This window comes from Monodelphis domestica, chromosome 4 (genome assembly GCF_027887165.1).
Source record: "Monodelphis domestica isolate mMonDom1 chromosome 4, mMonDom1.pri, whole genome shotgun sequence".
NCBI classification, from domain to species: Eukaryota; Metazoa; Chordata; class Mammalia; order Didelphimorphia; family Didelphidae; genus Monodelphis; species Monodelphis domestica.
This window is the reverse complement of record NC_077230.1, coordinates 417,447,576-417,467,056: the sequence shown is the minus strand read 5'-3', so window position 1 is coordinate 417,467,056 and position 19,481 is coordinate 417,447,576. Positions and strand designations below refer to the sequence as shown.

The window sequence follows — 19,481 nt, the reverse complement described above, 5'->3', positions numbered from 1 at the left end:
AGTTCAACCCACCCCACTCCAGCTTTCCTGAGGGGAACAGAAGGGGTGCTCTGAAACCAAGGGGATGGAGCCAGCTGGCCACCCAGCATGAAAAGGACAGTCAGGGTGGCTGAGCCTCTGCATCTCCTGGCTTGCTGGGCATGATAGGAAAGGGCCCCTCTATCCCTCAGTCACATGTCTAGGGGCCCTGCCTAGTATCCCCAGTGTCCTTTTGATGTTGTGTGCATGTCTTTGAGAACTCATTTACTTCTGCTCCTGCTACCCTGCTCTGGCCTGCTCTCTCCTCTTTATTCGGTGTGACTCCCTTGTGTACCAGGCCCTTCCCTCTCTGGCTTCTCTACTCCCAACACTCCTGTCCACTCACATTCCAGCCTAGTCCTGCCTCCCCCAGGCTCACACCCCAGCACCTGTTCCTTCCTCCACTTCTCCCTCTGTGGGCAGCCTCCCAGATCAGGTGAGCCCCTGCTAGGATCCCTCCATCTTTTGTTCTTGCCCCATGGCAAATGCAAATCTGAGCCCTAGCTTCCACCTCTCCCACCCCAAAGATGGGGGGATTGAACTCCAGGTGCTAGGACTATAGATTTCTGTCCCCCAGTCAGTGTTCTGTTCACTGAGACCCCCTTCCTGTCCCCTGAGCTCATCCCCATCCCAGAGATTTGGAAAGGCATTCCCCTTCTTAGCCCTCCAGGTCCTGTTACTCAGTCCTGCTGTCCAAAGCACCTTGCCTGGACTCAGCAGCTCTCTTAGTTGGGTCGTGGGTAGTGGGGAAGTTGCTGTTGGATTTTTCATTCAATAAACTGGTGGTTTCTTACAAAAAAAACAACAACAAACAAACCCATGATACAGTGAAACTGCAATAAGTGAACTGCAATATAGCAAGGGATGACTTTATAGACAATGGATATTACTTTCCATATATGCACCAAGTGGTATAGCCCCCAATTTTAAAAAGAGCAACTAGTCAGTAATACTATACTAGTGAAGAGCTTCAATCATCCCTTCTCTGAACTAGACAAATCTAATAAAAAATAAATAAGAAAGAAGTAAAGGAAGTAAATAAAATTTTAGAAAACTTAAATTTAATAGATCTCTGGAGAAAACTGAACAGGGATAAAAAGTATATACCGTTTTCTCAGCAGCACATGGTACATATTAAAAAGTTGTCCATTTATTAGGGCATAAAACCCTCATAACCAAATATAAAAAAGCAGAAATAACAAATGCATCCCTTTTTGATCAAAATGTAATAAAACTGATAATCAATAAAGGTTCTTGGAAAGACAAATTAAAAATTAACTGGAAACTAAATAATCTAATTCTTCAAAAGGGATGGGTCAAAGAACAAATTATAAAAACAATCAATGATTTCATTAAAGAGAATAACAATGAGGAAACAACATAACAAAATTAATGGAATATAGCCAAAGCAGTACTTAGGGGAAAATTTATATTTCTCAATGCCTCTATCAATAAAAGAGAAAAAGAAAAAAGAGAGCAGATTAATGAATTGGGCATGCAACTAAAAAGAATTTTAAAAAGAACAAGTAAAAAAAATCCTTAATTATAGTCTAAATTGGAAATTCTAAAAATCAAAGAAGTTAATAAAATTAAAAATAAGAGAACTATTGAAATAAATAAGACTAGGAGTTGCTTTTGTAGGGGGAAAAAAGCAAACAAGTAAAATAGATAGTGTACTGGTTAATTATATTTTAAAAAGGGAAGAAGAAAATGAAATTACCATGATCAAAAATGGAAAGGGTAGATTCACCTCCAAGGTAAAAGAAATGAAAAGAACCATTAGGAGCTATTTTGTCCAGTTATATGACAATAAATCTGACAATCTAGGTGAAATGTATGCATATTTACAAAAATATAAATTGCCCAGATTAACAAAAGAGGAAATAGAATACTTAAATAATCCCATCTCAGAAAAAGAAATTAAATAAGCTATCAATGAACTCCCTAAGAAAAATATCCCCAGGGACAGATGGATTCCCAAGTGAATTCTATCAAACATTTAAAGAACAATTAATCCCAATACTACATAAACTACAAAACTATATAAACAAAATAAGCAAAGGAGTCCTACCAAATTCTTTTTATGACACAAATATGACACTGATACCTAAGCCAGGAAGACCAAAAATAGGGAAAGAAAATTACAGGATAATTTCCTTAATGAATACTGATGCAAAAATCTTAAATAAAATATTAGCAAAAAGATTATAGCAATATATTACAAGGATTATTCACTATGACCAGGTGGGGTTTATACCAGGAATGCAAGCTTGGTTAATTAAATATTAGGAAAACTATCAGCATAATTAACTATATCAATAACCAAACTAACAGAAATCACATAATTATCTTAATAGATGCAGGAAAAAGTCTTCAACAAAATACCATACCCATTCCTATTAAAAACACTGAAAAGCACTGGAATAAGTGGGTTTTTCCTTAAAATAAATTGTATGTATCTAAAACCATCATCATGTATCATCTGCAATGGGAATAAGTTAGAAACCTTCCCAATAAAATCTGGAGTGGAGCAAGGATGCCCATTATCACCACTATTATTTAATACTATAATAGAAACGTTAACTTCAGCAAAAAAGAAATTGAAGGAGTTAAAGTAGGCAATGGGGAAACTAAACTATCACTCTTTGCAGATGGTATAACTAAAAGAATCAACTAAAAAAACTAGTTAAATAATTAATAACTTTAGCAAAGTTGCAGGATACAAAATACATCCACATAAACCATCAGCATTTCTATATATTTCCAACAAATACCAGCAGCAAGAGTTAGAAAGAGAAATTCCATTTAAAATAACTTTAGACAATATGAAATTATTGGGAATTTATTTGCCAAGACAAACACAGGAATTGTATGAACATAATGATAAAATACTTTAGACACAAATAAAGTTAGATCTAAACAACAGGAAAAACATTAATTGCTCATAGGTAGGCTGACAGTTTTTCTACCTAAATTAATTTACTTATTCAGTGCCATCCCAGTCAAATGACCCCCAAAAATATTTTATTTATTTATTTTTTTAAAACCCTTACCTTCCATCTTAGACTCAATACTGTGTATTGGTTCTAAGGCAGAGGAACAGTAAAGGCTAGGCAATGAGGGTTAAGTAACTTGCCTAGAGTCACATAGCTAGGAAGTGTCTGAAGTCAAATTTGAAACCAAGTCCTCCTGACTCCAGGACTGGACTCTCTATCCACTGTGCTATCTAGCTGCCCCCAAAACTAATTTAAGGAATTAGAAAAAATAATAACAAAATTCATCTCAAAGAGCAAAAGATCAAGAATATCAAGGGAATTAATGTGAAGGATGTTAGCCTAGCAGTACTAAATCTTACACTGTTCTATAAAGCAGTAATCATCAAAACAATCTGGTACTAGCTAAAAATAGAAGGTTGGATCAATGGAATAGATTAGTAGTAAATGACCTTACCAATCTAGTGTTTGGCAAACTCAAAGATCCCAGTTTTGGGGATAAGAATTCAATATTTGACAAAAACTGCTGGGAAAAATAGAAAACAGTATGACAAAAATTGGGTAGAGACCAATATCTCACTCTATACCAGTGATGGCAAACCTATGGCATGTGTGCCAAAGATGGCACACAGAGCACCTTCCGTAGGTACATGGGCTGCCTTCCTCCCCTTGCCTCACCTCAGACCCTCCCCAGAGTTTATTACTAGAAAGGCAGAGGGACTCAGGTGGAGCTGCTCCATTCCTGCTCTCCACTGTGCCTATGGACATTTTTTCACTTCACCCAGCCCTCTTCCCAGCAGTCCAGTGGGAGCACACAAGGAGTAATGTGGGCAGCTCACAGGCAGCAGAGCTAGAGGGGAGCAGAGTGCTTGGGCCACTCCCCTCCCTCTCTTCACCTGCACTGAGGACATTTTTTCACTTCACCCACCCCTCTGCCCAGCAGTCCAATGGAAGCACTTCCTTTCTCCCCTGTGTGGGGTAAGGGAGGTGGTAGTGCGCCTGGCACTCGGTGGTGGGGCAGGGCAAGTATGAGGTCTATGGGGGCAGGGCACCATATGCAGTCTCTAAAAAGGTTTACCATCACTGCCCTATACCAAGATAAGGTCAAAATGGGAATATGATTTAAACATAAAGGGTGATACTATAAGTAATGTAGGGGAACATAGAATAGTTTACCTGTCGAATCTATGGAGAATGGAAGAATTTATAACAAAATATCAGATTGAGAATATTACAAAATTTAAAATGAATAATTTTTAACATATTAAATTTAAAGGGTTTTATAAAAACAAAACCAATGTAACCAAGATAAGGAGGGAAACAACACACTAGGGAAAAATTTTATAATAAATTTCTCTGATAAAGGTCTCATTTCTCAGATATATAGAGAACGAAGTCAATTCTACAATTGACGCATGGTCAAAAGATATGAACAAGCAGTTTTCAGATGAAGAAATCAAAGCTATCAATAATCATATGAAACAAATGTGCTAAGTCCCTCTTGATTAGAGAAATTCAAATTAAAACAGTTCTGAGGTACCACCTAACATCTATCAGATTAGCCAATATGACAGTAAAGGAAATGATAAATGTTGGAGGGGATGTGGCAAAATTGGGACACTAATGTATTGCTACTGAAGTTGTGAACTGATTCATCCATTCTGGAGGGCAATTTGGAATTATGCCCAAAAGGCTATAAAACAATGCATACCCTTTGATTCAGTAATACCATTACTAGACCTATATCCCAAAAAGATAAATAAAAGGGAGGGAGGACGTACTTGTACAAAAATATTCATAGGTGCTCTTTTTTTGGTGTCAAAGAATTGGAAATTGAAAGGATGTCCATTAATTGGGGAATGGCTGAACAAATTGTGGTATATGATGGTGATGGAATACTATTGTGCTACAAGCAATGATAAACAGGATTATTTCAGAAAGAGCAGGAAAGACCTACATGAACTGATGTAGAGTGAAATAAACAGAACCAGGAAAATAAAATAAGCAGAACCAGTAAAAGCAATATCATGGAATGATCAACAGTGAAAGACTTAGCTACTCTCAGAAATATCCAGGACAATTCTGAGGGACTTATGTCAAAGAAGACTATCCACCTCCAGAGAAAGAACTCTTGAAGTCAGAATGCAGATCAAAGCATACTACTTTTCACTTTAGTTTATTTGGGCTTTTGTTTTGGAGTTTTGGTTTGATATGTTTTGCATGATATATATATATATATATATATATATATATATATATATATATATATATATATCCCAGTCTGAATTGCCTGTCAGCTCCAGGAGGGTGGAGGGAAGAGAACTTATATGGAAATTTGTTATTACATGTAATTGAGAGGGCAGCTGGGTGTCTCAGTGGATTGAGAGTCAGGCCCAGAGATGGGAGGTTCTGGGTTCAAATTTGAACTCAGACACTTCCTAACTGTGTGGTCCTGGGCAAGTTACTTAACCCCCTTATCCTTACTTACTTAGCCTAACCTTATCGCTCTTCTGCCTTAGAACAAATACCCAGTATTTATTCTAAGACAGAAGGTAAGGGTATAAAAAATAAATAAAACTTAAAAAAACATGTAATTGATAAATAAAATATCTTTATAATTAAAAAACTAAAAAACAAATAAAACAATAAAAAACAAATTTTAAAACCAAATAAGAGCAACAAAGGAAAAAAATTGGAAAAGAAAGGACAGCTATACAAGAAAGTTATGAAAAGATATAAATGCTGGTTAAAGACATAAAACCTTACTGAAGAAAATTACTTCACCTGTTTGCTTCAGTTGTTGTGAGGATCAAATGAGATAAATTGTAAAGTGCGTGGCTCAGTGGCTGGCTATATTAAAAGATATAGAAATGTTAGCTTATTATTATTTTCATCAAGTGTAATTACTCTGTAATGATTTTAATGTGATTGGTACAGAATGCTAAATTGATAGATGTTGATTTTTTATATGAGAAGATCCAGAAATTTATTCAACTGAATTGATGTTATTTGATTGGTAAAAACAATTTTGTGTTTTGTTTTAAACATACATAATTGTATTTAAGTTATTGTTAGGCTTCTAATTTTTCTGTGATTTGGGGGAAATCATATAAGAAATGTTAATTTGATAAATGATACCTAGAATGTGATATAATTGTAACATTAGAAAATTAACTTCATTTTAAAATAAAGATGCTTTTTGAATTATTTTGAATTGAATTCTGAATTGTTTGAATGGTCATTAAGCCAATAGTCCATTATTTAAGGAAAAAGCCATGTGCTGCTCAAGGGGAGTGTAGTCTGAGAACTGGTACAGGTGGATGTCTGTGCCTGAAAAGATTGAGGGGAAGATTTTGCATAGGTGAAAACAAGTATGTCCCTTGACTCAGTTTCACCTTTGTGCTATTTCTCTTCTAATAAGAAAATTTCCTACGTGGTTAATTTTTAGTCTGGCTTTGATAGCTTGTGAATAAGGTAGAACTTTGTTGTATAATTGGCTGTTAACTAAAGTTTCTTACCTGGAATCAAATAGCACCAAGGGAATTTTTTATCTTTTATGTTTATGTCACATTAGTCTTCATCCTTGAAGGGACAGTCTTGACACTATATAATCATGTGTCTCCTTTTTCCTTTCATAGGAAATTTCCATAATCAGGGCAGGTAAACTGTACAAATTTTTGTCACTGCAATACTAAATCTATTAATTAATAGATTAATACTAAAACAGCAATCCCTTTAAGATTAGGTCCTTAAAATATCTGATACTTGGGAGCAGCTGGGTAGCTCAGTGGATTGAGAACCAGGCCTAGAGATGGGAGGTCCTAGGTTCAAATCTGACCTCAGCCACTTCCTGGCTCTGTGACCCTGGGCAAGTCACTTGACCCCCATTGCCTAGCCCTTACCACTCTTCTGCCTTGGAGCCAATATACAATATTGACTCCAAGACGGAAGGTAAGGGTTTAAAAAAATATATCTGATACTTTCAAGATGATATAAGGATAATATATATCCTTAAGAGAAGAGAATAGGATAAAGATGTGGAAAATTGTATATTTTATTAGAGTAGTAAACTTCACTTTGAAAAAGCAACAAGATTCATTTCCAAATGTTTTAAATAAGATATATAGACCTTGAGTATGTTTAAAAGTTCTCAAAAGTGAACTAAAGATTTTCCATAAAAAATTTTACTAATGAATATAAAGAAATTTAAAATAATTTTTTTCTTATTTTGAAATCTCAGTCTAATAATAGTAAGAGACAAAAGTACTCATTTTACAAGTCAGGCCCTAGTGGATCTTTTTAAAAAATTCTTCTTTCAACCTGTGGATGCATTGTCCATATCAGAGACAGGATTCCAGTAAAGATGGAAAGAGAAAAGAGCATATAAAAACTGAAATTCTCTGAAGTTTAGAGTGAATATTGGTTTCTTAATTCGATGGTCTTCTTATAGCTCTGTTGTTAATAGGATTAGCTCCAGAAGTTTTGAGCTGGTTTTCACCACATGAACAGAAAAATCAAATGTAAGAGGTTGTACTAAATCGTGTTAAGTCCTTGTTATTGACAAATTGGAGTAATATTAAATAGGAAATCTCTACAGTTGACTTGGAACCAGAGAACTGGATCTCCGAGGAGAAGCCTCATCAAGAGCTGCCCTGTGAATAAGGCCTATTCCATAATTTCTAAGATATGTTTCCAGGAATAGACAACTACAGTGATGGTTGGGACTCATGAAAAGTGCTGATTATATGGAAATTGTGAAAGAGTTATCAGGAACAAGGAGACTTTATATCACTGATGATCATTATGGTATTATTTTGGCTATTTTGTTTTATGGTGTTCATGTTTACCTGCAAGAGAGATATGCCTAAATTCTTTTTATTTATTATTTGAGGATCAAGATCATTCCTCCTGCACCTTTTGACCAACTGAAGGCTCATCCTTTGTCTTTATTAACCTCATCTTACCAAAACTTGACTTATGGAATAATAACGTTAACTGTTTGACAAAGGGAAGTTTGAGCTCCCCATAGTGATTTAGTTATTTGTCAGCTACCCTAGGCTAAATGGTGGTGAAATTCCCCTTTTGATTAATCCATCACAAACCCTCTAAATCTAGTTTAATTTGTAACCTGACAGGCTCCCTGTAGAGTCTAACACGGTTTACCTCCTTAAGACATGTATGAAGTTATAACTCTGCTAAATTAACTTTGTTCAGCTTTTAAGACACTGAAGGAAACATGGGAATCATGATTTTTCTGTGATATTCATGGCCATAGTACTCTTGTTTCCAAATGTAAGTTTAAGTTCCCTGATTTACAGCTCCTTAGACTTATTCAAATTGATCCTCCCAACTATGAGGCATTGGGAAAAGTTTGTCACTAACGTGGTCCCTACCTCAACTTAAAAGAATTCTAGTAAGTCTTGATGAGATAGGTAGTGAGAAGGATGTCATTGGTTGGCTTATTTTAATGAACCCCCTTTGAAATCATAACCCAGTTTTCTGTTTCTGTAATTATACTTCTGCCAGCATGAGACTGTTTGGGCCTTAAATCAAAAAAGGGAATTGTGGATTATTATTTATCATTTATTAATACCCTTTGAACCTAACTTTATGTGACTAAAGCTTTTTTGATCTAGAATGTTGACCTCAGGAACTCTCCAGGAAGGCCAGAGATAGCGATAAGAAATTTTGGGTTCTACCATGTCCTTGATCCACTGAGTCCTCTCACATAGACCTTGTTTTGAGTCCATCCAAGCTTGTGTTTTGGTTTCACCTAAATTTTACTGAATGTTTATACTTGCTAATATTTATCTAAATCCATCTTGCTTTCAAGTTGTCTTCTGGGAAAATTGCTTAACTGTGTGCAGTTACCCTTCTAAATCCTCTAGCAAACCTTCTAGAACCTGGAGGAGGAGTCACACCTCCCCTCTGGATCACCCTCCTTTACCAAATGACCTAATAAATTTATTTCTAAAACTGTTTCTGATTTTGGGGTTTATTTTTGCAAACAACACTGCTTATTGCTTCAGATACACACACACACACACATATATAATATGTATACACACGTGTGGATGTATCTATATAAGCATATCACAATTATATTTAATTTTAACATGAACAGAAGGATTTTATGCCTCTCCCTACCCCTTCACCCAATTGGTCAGCTGACCAGCCATCAGAGATGATCAAATGTTAATGTGTTAAAAAGGTGTTCATATCCTATTAGCCTTTTACACAATGGAATTATCTCTCTATAGCTGAGTGGTAGGAGACAACGACACTGGCTAGACTGAAAATCTGCTTGCTCCAAAGGCCCTTAAAAAGACTGAGTTGTTAACTCAGTAGTCTAACAACTGGATTCAGCAGGAGAAGAACCCAGCTCCTGAGAGAGAGTTATTCAAAGGGAATTTTTCTCTTTTTTCTGCCTCTCTTCCTTCTCTCTGTCCCTCCCAGTCATGGTGCTTTGAAGCAGAAATACTAATCCCCATAAGGGATACCCCACCCATTCAACAGTTCAAGAATTCCTCATCTTGAAAATATGAAGTACAGTTGAAATGCAGACTGTTCCCAGACATCTCCAAACAAACAAGGACACAGAGATGCAATGTAAGCAAATAATTTAAGCTTTGTAAAGGGCAAACAGGATTTAATTCCTTGTTAAAACATTAACATAACTGACCACCTGTGACCAAGACCCCCCAATCCGTTATCAAGAAAATTATTGTACTGTGGGTCCCTCAAATCTAGGACACCTTGGACACCTGCCCCTTTGGCTGATATGTTAATTTAGCTTTTCCTCAGAGATATCCCTACCACAAAAGTCTGGAAGAAGCTCACCTTTGGGTGGGTCCTCTGTTTTGCTCTCGAAGGGAACCGCAGGGTTTTCACTAAAAAGGGAATGAGAAAATAAAGGAAACTTTTGACACTTAGTCATCATCAAACCCTAGAAAGATTCATGAGGTATGTGAGAAAAATAAAACTACTTGGCTATCAGATTATCCTTGAGGAAAATATCATCTACTGGTTCTTAACCCATAGACTGCAAACTGGACCCTCATGATATTAATATTTACAGATATGACCAATTTATACTTTCTTCTCTGGCATCAATGAATTAGTTTTTTTATTATATTTAACCAAAAGAATATATAACTTCATTAGACCTTATCTGCACCATTCTCCTTAAGAATTCATTCTACACAGGTTTTTATTCCAGTATTTCAATGAATTTGTGATTTCATCAATGTGGTAATTTCCTCCAAGAATTCTATGGGATTCTATTTCAAATTCTCTCATGTAAGTTCATAGCAAGTGTCTTGCTCAGTATTCTGAGATCCATTCACACACACACTCTCTCTCTCTCTCTTTTAACCCTCACTTTCCAACTTGGAATCAATACTGTGCATTGGTTCTAAGGCAGAAGAGTGGAAAGGGCTAGGAAAATAGGGCTTAAAGTGACCTGTCCAGGGTCACACAGCGAGGAAGGGTCTGAGACCACATTTGAACCCAGATCTCCTATTTCTTAATCCTGCCTCTTAATACATTGAGCCACCTAACTGCCCCCCATTCACACTACTCTTAATGGATTTCTACTCCTGGTAATTAATAGTAACTGGCCTTAGATTAGAACTTTAAAGTTTGAAAAGTGCTTTACATATAACATTTTGTTTGATCCTTCCAAGAACCCTAAGAGGTCATTACAAAGGTGTGATGGGGCGGGGATGGGGGGGGGGCAGCTGGGTGACTCAGTGGTTTGAGAGCCAGGCCTAGAGATGGGAGGTCCTAGGTTCAAATCTCAACTTAGACTCTTCCTAGCTGGGGGAGCCTGGGTAAGTCACTTAACCCCCATTGCCTAGCCCTTACCACTCTTCTGCCTTGGAACCAGTACATAGAATTGATTCTAAGATGAATAGTAAGGGTTTAAAAAAAAAACAAAACAAAGGTGTGATTGTCTCCACATTAGAAAGAAGACAAACTCAGAGTGAAGTGACTTTCCTATGTTCACACAGTTAATGAATGGAAGAGGTAAGATTTGAATTCAAATCTCATAACTTCAAGTCTCTCATACTTTCCATTATGCTATTACCTCTTAATAAGGAGTAAGTGGGGTAAATGTTCCCTGGCCTAGGAAAAAGTTTGGGAAATAATGAGTTAGGGTATTTCCTGTCCCTAGACAGCTTAGTTCATTGTTTTGTATATAGAAAGGCCAATTCTTTGCTCTTAGAAAGCTTCCTAGACCAATAAAGGCAAAGAGAGGGAAGTTGTTACAGATTAAACACCTTTTGCTATTTCCTCACAAATGAAAGCTAAAAATTCCCTCCATATAACCTAGTATTTCTTCTTACCATGTGATGTTTGTTGTGCCAAGAAAATGTGAGAAAGTTTAGGGAACTATAGATAAAAACTCTATGTAAATTCTGACCAAAGGGAAGGAGGGGAGAACTATGTGTACAATATTTATAGTAGCTCTTTTCATGATCGATAAGAATTGGAAACTAAGGGAGAGGGGTTCCTATTAGGGAATAGCTAAATAAATTGAAATGTGAATGTAATGGAATACTGCAGTGCCAAAAGAAATGGCAAAATGCAGGTTTAGAGGACTATATGGAAAGACCTCTATGAACTGAGGGGGAAAGGAAGAGAACAATTGATGCAATGATAACATTATAGGGAAAACAATTTTAAAACATTTTAGAATTCTGATCGATAAAGTGATCCATTCAAATGAATGAAACATGCCACTTAGAGGAAATAGGTGAGAAAAAATGAGAAAAGATAGTTTTAAAAGAATTATGGTATCATCAAAGACACCATGTTTTGAGAAACTTTGCACCTAAAAACAAATCCATTCAATACATTAATATTGTTTGCTTTCATAAGTTACAAATATATGTGCATACATCTTACATTATTTTTATTTTATGCTTAGGATTGGTTTGTATGTTAACAAAATTTTAATAAATTCTAAAAAAATAAAAAAGTGGTCCTCAGAAATGCACTGAAACAACAAAAGAATAGACCCTTTTCCTGGGAGGTTGCCCCCCTCCCTTCACCCCTAACCACACACACAAAACTGAGAAGTAAACCTAAGGTTTTTAGTTTTTTAATTAAACACAAATTTATTTTATTTTATTAGCTATTTTGTTAATTAATTTTTTTCTTAAATAGTCTAATACAAACAATTGTATAATCAGCCCTTGAAAGTTTTCTGAGAGAACTGAAGTTCAACAGTGTTTCCTTAATTTATAAAAAAGATTTGGGAGGAGTACTACCTCATGGTTCCTAAGAGCAGGATGAAGAGGAAAGTTAATTTTTTCATTTATTTACAGGCACCTTCCCATAGGCCCTACCATACCTAGCTGCTTAGGTATCCATTCTTCATCAGAATCTCCAGATTCCTCCACTTTGACTTTCTTATTTTGCCTGCCACGGCACATGAAAGCTGGTCGAGGAACACTGAGACCTGAAAGAAAATCAAATCATTGTCACTTAAAAGAAAAACAAACAGTTGAGCATTGAGGAATGGGGGAGACGAGTACCAGTAAGCCCAGGATACTATAAATCAGGGGTCCCCAAACTTTTTACACAGGGAGCCAGTTCACTGTCCCTCAGACCGTTGGAGGGCCAGACTATAAAAACCTAATCCTAACCCTAATGGGGCAGCAGTATATACAGTGACGAATCCCCTTCCCCAGATTACCCCTCACCATGCTGACGTCTTCTACTGTGCAGTCACATAATCCTTTGCATGGAACCTCTTTCTAAGGTGCCATGCAAAGGATTATGTCATTGGAAGTAGTACTGTACTTGAGCGGTGACCCTGGGCAAGTCACTTAACCCCCATTGCCTAGCCCTTACTATTCTTCTACCTTGGAACCACATACAGTGCTCCTCTCACTGACCACCAGTGAAAGAGGTGCCCCTTCCAGAAGTGCAGTGGGGGAACAGATACATGGCCTCAGGGGGCCACATGTGGCCCATGGGCTATAGTTTGGGGATCCCTGCTGTAAAGGATGCAAGAACATGGACTGAACTTATTGAATATCAAGAGAATACAACACATAAACAAACATGAAGACATAGCCCTATAGTTGATCTCTATATGAAGAAGGAAAGTACAGTTATCCATTCCACATCCACATTTCCCCACTGAGATTTTATACCATTGAGAAATTAAATGAGATTTTTAGGAGGTTTGAGGAAGGCACAGATGATACTGAAAGTCAGCAGACACAGAAAAAGTTTAGAAACTCAAAAATGCATACTTAACCCAGAATGTACAATGAGGTGCCGTAAATATCCCATAAAAGAAAAAGAAAAAGAAAAAATTCAGACTCCTCTGACAAGAAGGGAAGGCCAAAAATTTTACCAGATTTTCCAGATCATGGAGTACCACATCTCTCTTCTCCAAGGGATATCTGTATGTTACAAATTATAGAAACTAGAAAAGTATATGAAGAAGGAAGATGAATGTGGGGTGAGCATTTGACGGTTGGTTAACATTTTTCTCTCCTTTTGACCCTCCTCTCCAACTCCCTTCCCCTCCATTACCTATTTTAATCATTGCCTCATAGTTCCGCTTTACATTCTTAAGTCGGACTTTCTCCCATTCTTTTAGCTTCACCCACTGCTTCTTGGAGAAGTATGTGGATATATCCTTGAAAGCATCTTCTCCCTAGGGAACAGAAAACACTAGAAAGTATCAGCAAGACCCTCCCAACTTTTTTTTTTATTAAAACCTTTACCTAATTTAAAGAAAATGAAAGTTAAAAAAAATTTTAATGTTAGTAAATATGAATAAAAGAGGAAATAGGGGGAAAAGCCTTACCTTCCTGTATACCTTACCTGTCCTGTATACAATATATAATACTGTATATAGATTCCAAGGCAAAAGAGAAATAAGGGCTATAGGTAATTGAGGTTAAGTGACTTGCTCAGGAACATAGAGCTAGGAAGTGTCTAAGGCCAAATTTGAACCTAGGACCTCTAGACTCTGGACCTGGCTTTCTATCCACTGAGCCATCTAATTGCAACTAGTTGCCTCCCCTTCATCCCCAATTTCTTTTTTTTTTTTAACCCTTACCTTAGGTCTTAGAATCAATACTGTGTGTTGGTTCTAAGGCCGAAGAGTGGTAAGGGCAAGGCAATGGGGGTCAAGTGACTTGCCCAGGGTCACACAGGTAGGAAGTATCTGAAGTTAGATTTGAACCCAGGACCTCCCCTCTCTGGGTCTGGTTCTCAATCCATTGAGCCACCCAGCTGCCCCCTAGTGAGGTGCTATGTCAAAGCTAAAAGATCGTGCTCTTCTTTTCTCCCATTTCCCAGACCGGATCAATGATCATGGACATTTCAAGTTTCAGCAGTTAACTATGTAAGACTGTCCTAGGTATACAATTCAATATAACAAATATTTATTCTTTTCTTTGTATGGGGCATTAAAATAAGTGTTGGTGAAGTCCCTGCCCTTACAGGGTTTGTAATCTATTGAGGGATTCAACTTGTCAACAGATGCTAATGACAGATAGGGTAGGGAGACAAAGAACACCAATAATTTGAAGTAGAGGAAGGAAAGTATTAGGACGTGGTGGATAGAAAACTGAGGAATCCACAAGAAGGCTGGTTTGAATGGAGGGCAGCATGCTTGACAAGGAGGGATGGGAGACAACTTTGGAGAATGGGGTGATGAGGAACCAGTCAGAAGACAGTGTGGGCTGCAGTGGGGAGGGACACTGCTGGGATGGGGGCGGAGCACCGTTGGGAATGGGAGGGAGAGGGGCGCTGAGCAGCCTTAATAAGGGGATGATGCTGGACTGTGTTGCAGGCGGTGGGCAGGCTAACATGCACATAACTAGGCCCTGACTGCAGACATGGAAGAAGGGAGAAGGGCTGGTGGCTGGATGGAAGGGATGCCATTTTAGACACGTGGCATTTCAGGGGCCACCTGCTGATGTCCAGACAAGGGGCTGGCACTTGGGAGGGATTCATCAGCGCCCCCTGGCCTCCCTCTGGGCCATGATGGGGGGAGGCGGGAGAGGAGAAAGAGCCTGTCCTATCTCGCCCCCTCCACCCCCCAATATCTGTCCTGTTTCTTCTGGGCTTGGTGCCCTCATGCCCAAGCCTGGCCCAGCCCTCCCGCCGGGGTCAGTCACTTCACCTGACTTTGAGACCCTTCCTCCGGGCTTGCATCGGAGGAGCTGTCCCCGCTCATTCTGTGGGAGCAGGAAGTGGAGAAAGAGGAGGGAAGCTGAGTGAAGACTGACGCCTCCGAGAGCCACCCGCTGAGGAGAGGCTGCCCGGGCCCTAAGTGACCCAGGAAGTCCTGCTGTCGTAGTCGTAGGACAGGGAAAGCTAGCTGGCAGCTCCCACGGGGCTTCCCGGCAGGCTCTGTCTGCAGGGCTCCCTCCACAGCCAGCACCTCCTTGCTCACGCAGCTGCAGCTGGATTGGGTGCAGAGAGCCCAGCAAGCGAGCTTCAGGTGGGAGGGCGGAGTCACATCCTCCCGCCCAAAACAGCTGGCCAATCCTGGCAGAAGAGTGGCCTGAGAGCCGGCCAATCAACCGCCGAGGAGAGAGAAGAGGCGGTAAAGCTGTCAGAGAGCCTCAAGACACGGGTTGTGGGGAGGAGGGGAGAGAGAGACAGAGAGAGATCCACATATATGCACACACAGTCCTCTCGTCAAAACCCAATTGGCCAATCCTGGCAGGAGAGTGGCCTGAGAGCCGGCCAATCAACCGCCGAGGAGAGAGAAGAGGCGGTAAAGCTGTCAGAGAGCTTCAAGACACGGTTGTGGGGGACGGGGATAGCTAGGTGGCTCAGTAGATTGAGAGCCAGGCCTAGAAACGGGAGGTCCTGGGTTCAAATGTGGCCTCAGACACTTCCCAGCTGTGTGACCCTGGGCAAGTCACTTAACCCCCATTGCCTAGCCCTTACCACTCTTCTGCCTTGGAGCCAATACACAGTATTGACTCCAAGAAGGAAGGTGGTTTAAAAAAGAAAAAGACACGGGTTGTGGGGAGGACGGGAGAGAGACAGAGAGAGGAGAGAGACAGAGAGAGATCCACATATATGCACACACACTGTTCTCTCGCCAAAACTCAATTAGCCAATCCTGCCAGGAGACTGGCCTAAGAGTCAGCCAATCCACTGAGGAGAGGTGTTAAGCTGTCAGAGATCCACAGGACACCGGGGGCGGAGAAGAGAGACCCACCCAACCACAACCACACCCACACTGTCCTCCCGCCAAAACCCAGCTGGCCAATCGTTGCTGAGTAGACGGGAAAACTAGCCAATCAACTCTTGGGAGAGGGGAGAGGTGGGAAGGCTGATAGAAAGCCTCAAGCTTCAAGACCCAAGCTTCGGATTGGGGGAAAGGGGGCGGAGGGGGGGAGGAGTGGGCTGCTTTCCTGCCAAAACCAGACCCCAAAAGCACCCTGGGGACTCACTGGGACTCTGTGATTTCACTGTCCTCAGCTGGCTTTGGGGATGCCTCCTCTCATGGCCTCCAGCCCACATAACTGACACAACTCCCAACTCTACACTCATACCTCCCCCAAATTCACACTTGCTATCCCAGAGAACCTGCTTCCCACTTTCCCGACCTCTTCCCTTCCTCACAACTCTGACAGCCACCTCAAATATCTCACAAGTCTGGCTCCTGTATCCTTTATGCACCTCTGTGACACCCCAAACTCCCCACAATCCCCACCCCCACTACAGACCTTCCCAGCCCTTATAAACCCACCCCCCAGAATTGCCCAAACAAACCCACCTTCTACACACCTCACATTCCTAACTCCCACATATTGCAGAACCCCTCAGATCCCCGAATTCTTCACACAGAAGCCCCCCAACTAATCTTATTCCTAATTTCCACACCCACTACAGAGATCCTCACATTTCAGAGTCCAGCTTCCTAAAAACTTCATATCCCTGACTTTCATAATATATTTTTTAAAGCTCCAAACCCCTGCACCTTTCACATTGGACCTTCTTGACCCTAAAAGTACCTCCGACTCCCAAAGTCCTCATGTCCCTTAATTACTCACATGGCAGACCACCCCCATCCCATATCCTTGACACACAGGCGCACACACCACAGACCTCCTACACCCTCTACATCCCCAAATGTCTTTGATACCCAAGCACCCCAATATTATAGTCCCTCTCTTCACATCCCTGACCCTCATTTCTTAAATGACACTTCCCTGTGTTAGACATACACTGAAGACCTCCCTACTCACATGTATCCCTGACCTCCCTATATCCCTCACATTTTAGACCCACACACATAATAGATGTCCCCCAATATTCCACACCCTTCATGTCTCATAGCCGCAAGATCTAGATCTTGCATAACCTCTCCCTACACACTCCTTACATCCCAGATCCACACACTCTGCTTCACATCCTATTCCCTTATATTCCCGATTCCTCCCCATATCAGAGAAACCCCCACCCACCCCATACATCCTGGACCCTGATACTGTAAGGGAATGGTTCATAATGGTTTGAATTGCATAGGTATTTGCTGGGGCTGGCCACAAATAGATGTAGGTTAGAGGGCACATCCAATCGGCCTTATTGCCTTGACTTGGATGGTGTGAGAACCTGGGATGCTGATAAGGATGTGTAAGTATGGAGAGCTCATTCTTTGGATGACTAATACCATCCCTTCTACCATTCCTTTTGGCTTAGATTAGGAGAAAGAGTTGTACGTTGTGGGGATGTAAATTCCTTATCTATAGAAAACCAAAGAAAAAGAAAATGTGTAGGAGAAAAGCAGCTTAAGAGTTCTGATGACATGAGAGAAAACAGCATCTCAGAAAAATATACCAAAAGGACTTGTATTTGTTTTTGAAATATATATGTATTACTCATTTTTAAAAACACTTATCTTCCATCGTAGAATCAATACTGTGTATTGGTGTGTATTGGTTCTAAGGCAGAAGAGCAGTAAGGGCTAGGCCAGTGATGGGCAACCTTTTGAGCTTGGTGTGTCAAATTCGCCAAAAAACCAAGCATAACTTGTGTGGTGTGTCACTTTGAGAAAAAAAAACCATAATTTCATGATATTTATAGTTTAAATAATAAAAATGTATAATTGTAATATATAACTATTTAATAAATAAAAACTAATTATTTAACTTACCTACTTAGTGACTTCTTTGTTCCTCTGTCAGTCGGTTTCTTTTGTTGGTCTTGATATTATTTAACTTGTGTGGGGTGCTGTGAACTAAGATAAGTGAGGGGGAGGGGGGATTCTTTAACTAACCTGCCTATTAGTGACTTTTTTGTTGCTGAATTTCATTGGCTAAATCTTTAATTAAAAGTTGGTATTTTGTACACTTCAAGCCCAAGCAAGCACTACTAACTTCATCTGACAATCTGTTTCTTTTGTTGGTTTTGATATTATTTAACACTGAAAATAAGGTCTCACAAAAGTACATAGAGGGAAAAATTGTGAGTAAAGTCATTGCTATATTTTTCAGGGTGCTAAAAGAGTCTGGTAATTGGTTCAAGGTACTCCTCTGTTGCAAGTGGGCCAGAGCCCTGCCCAGTCTTCTGCTGGCCCCGCCCTATCCCGCCCTTCCCCAGCTGGCTGGCTCATCTGGCTGCCCCCTGCCAGACTGCTTGCTGGTGTAGGCTCCTTCCACAAGCACGCTCTTTCTCCCCCCTTCCCTGGAGAGCCCCACATGCCCCAGCTGCCTGACAAGCACTGCCTATTGCTTGCCTCCCACCCCCACAGCTAGCACATGGAGCAGACCTCCTCCCTTGGGGTGGATCAGGGCATGGCCATGGCCACAGCTATGGGCACAGGGCTCCCTGGGAAGGTCCCGGGCCCTGAGGTATGCTGAGCCCATGTGCAGCCACGTGTCATCTAAAATGGCTACACGTATCAGTGCTGACACACATGTCATAGGTTCGCCATTATGAGGCTAGGCAATGGCAGTTAAGTGACTTGCCCAAGGTTGCACAGCTAGGAAATATCTGAGGTCAGATTTGAACCCAGGACCTTCCATCTCTAGCCTTAGCTCTCAATCCACTGAGCTACCCAGCTGCCCCCTATTCATTTGTTTTTAACACTCTTTTTTTTTAAAAAAACATTTTTGAGTTCTGAGTTCTCTCTCTTCTTCTCACCTCTCCCCCACCCACTGAGAAATAAGAAATGTGAAATGAATTATAAATATGAAATCATGCAAGATATTTCCATACTAGTCATGTTGCAAAAAAAAGGGGGGGGGAAGAAATACAGAGAAAGTGAAAAAAGTATGTTTCAATCTGCACTGAGACTCCATCAGGTCTCTCTGGAGGTAGATAGCATTTTCATCAGAAGTCATTTAGAATTGTCTTGATCTTTGTATTGATCAAAAATAGCTATTATTCATGGTTGATCATCTTACAATATTGCTGCTACTACATACAATGTTCTCCTAGTTCTTCTCACTTCATTTTGCATCAATTTATATA

General features: G+C 39.9%; 1 protein-coding gene across 1 annotated transcript in view; it reads right to left on the bottom strand.

Annotated features, from left to right (window-relative positions):
* The window catches only part of LOC100014976 (histone-lysine N-methyltransferase PRDM7), a 38,496-nt gene extending 19,565 nt beyond the window's left edge, over positions 1-18,931 (bottom strand). Inside the window, exons 1-5 of the mRNA XM_056826210.1 lie at positions 18,745-18,931; positions 15,169-15,536; positions 13,566-13,689; positions 12,370-12,477; positions 9,852-9,901 (exon numbers count right to left, since the gene is read on the bottom strand). Coding sequence (XP_056682188.1) covers positions 9,852-9,901; positions 12,370-12,477; positions 13,566-13,689; positions 15,169-15,536; positions 18,745-18,931 — 837 coding nt within the window. The remainder of the gene's footprint in view (positions 1-9,851; positions 9,902-12,369; positions 12,478-13,565; positions 13,690-15,168; positions 15,537-18,744) is intronic.
* Between the last annotated feature and the right edge of the window lie 550 nt (positions 18,932-19,481).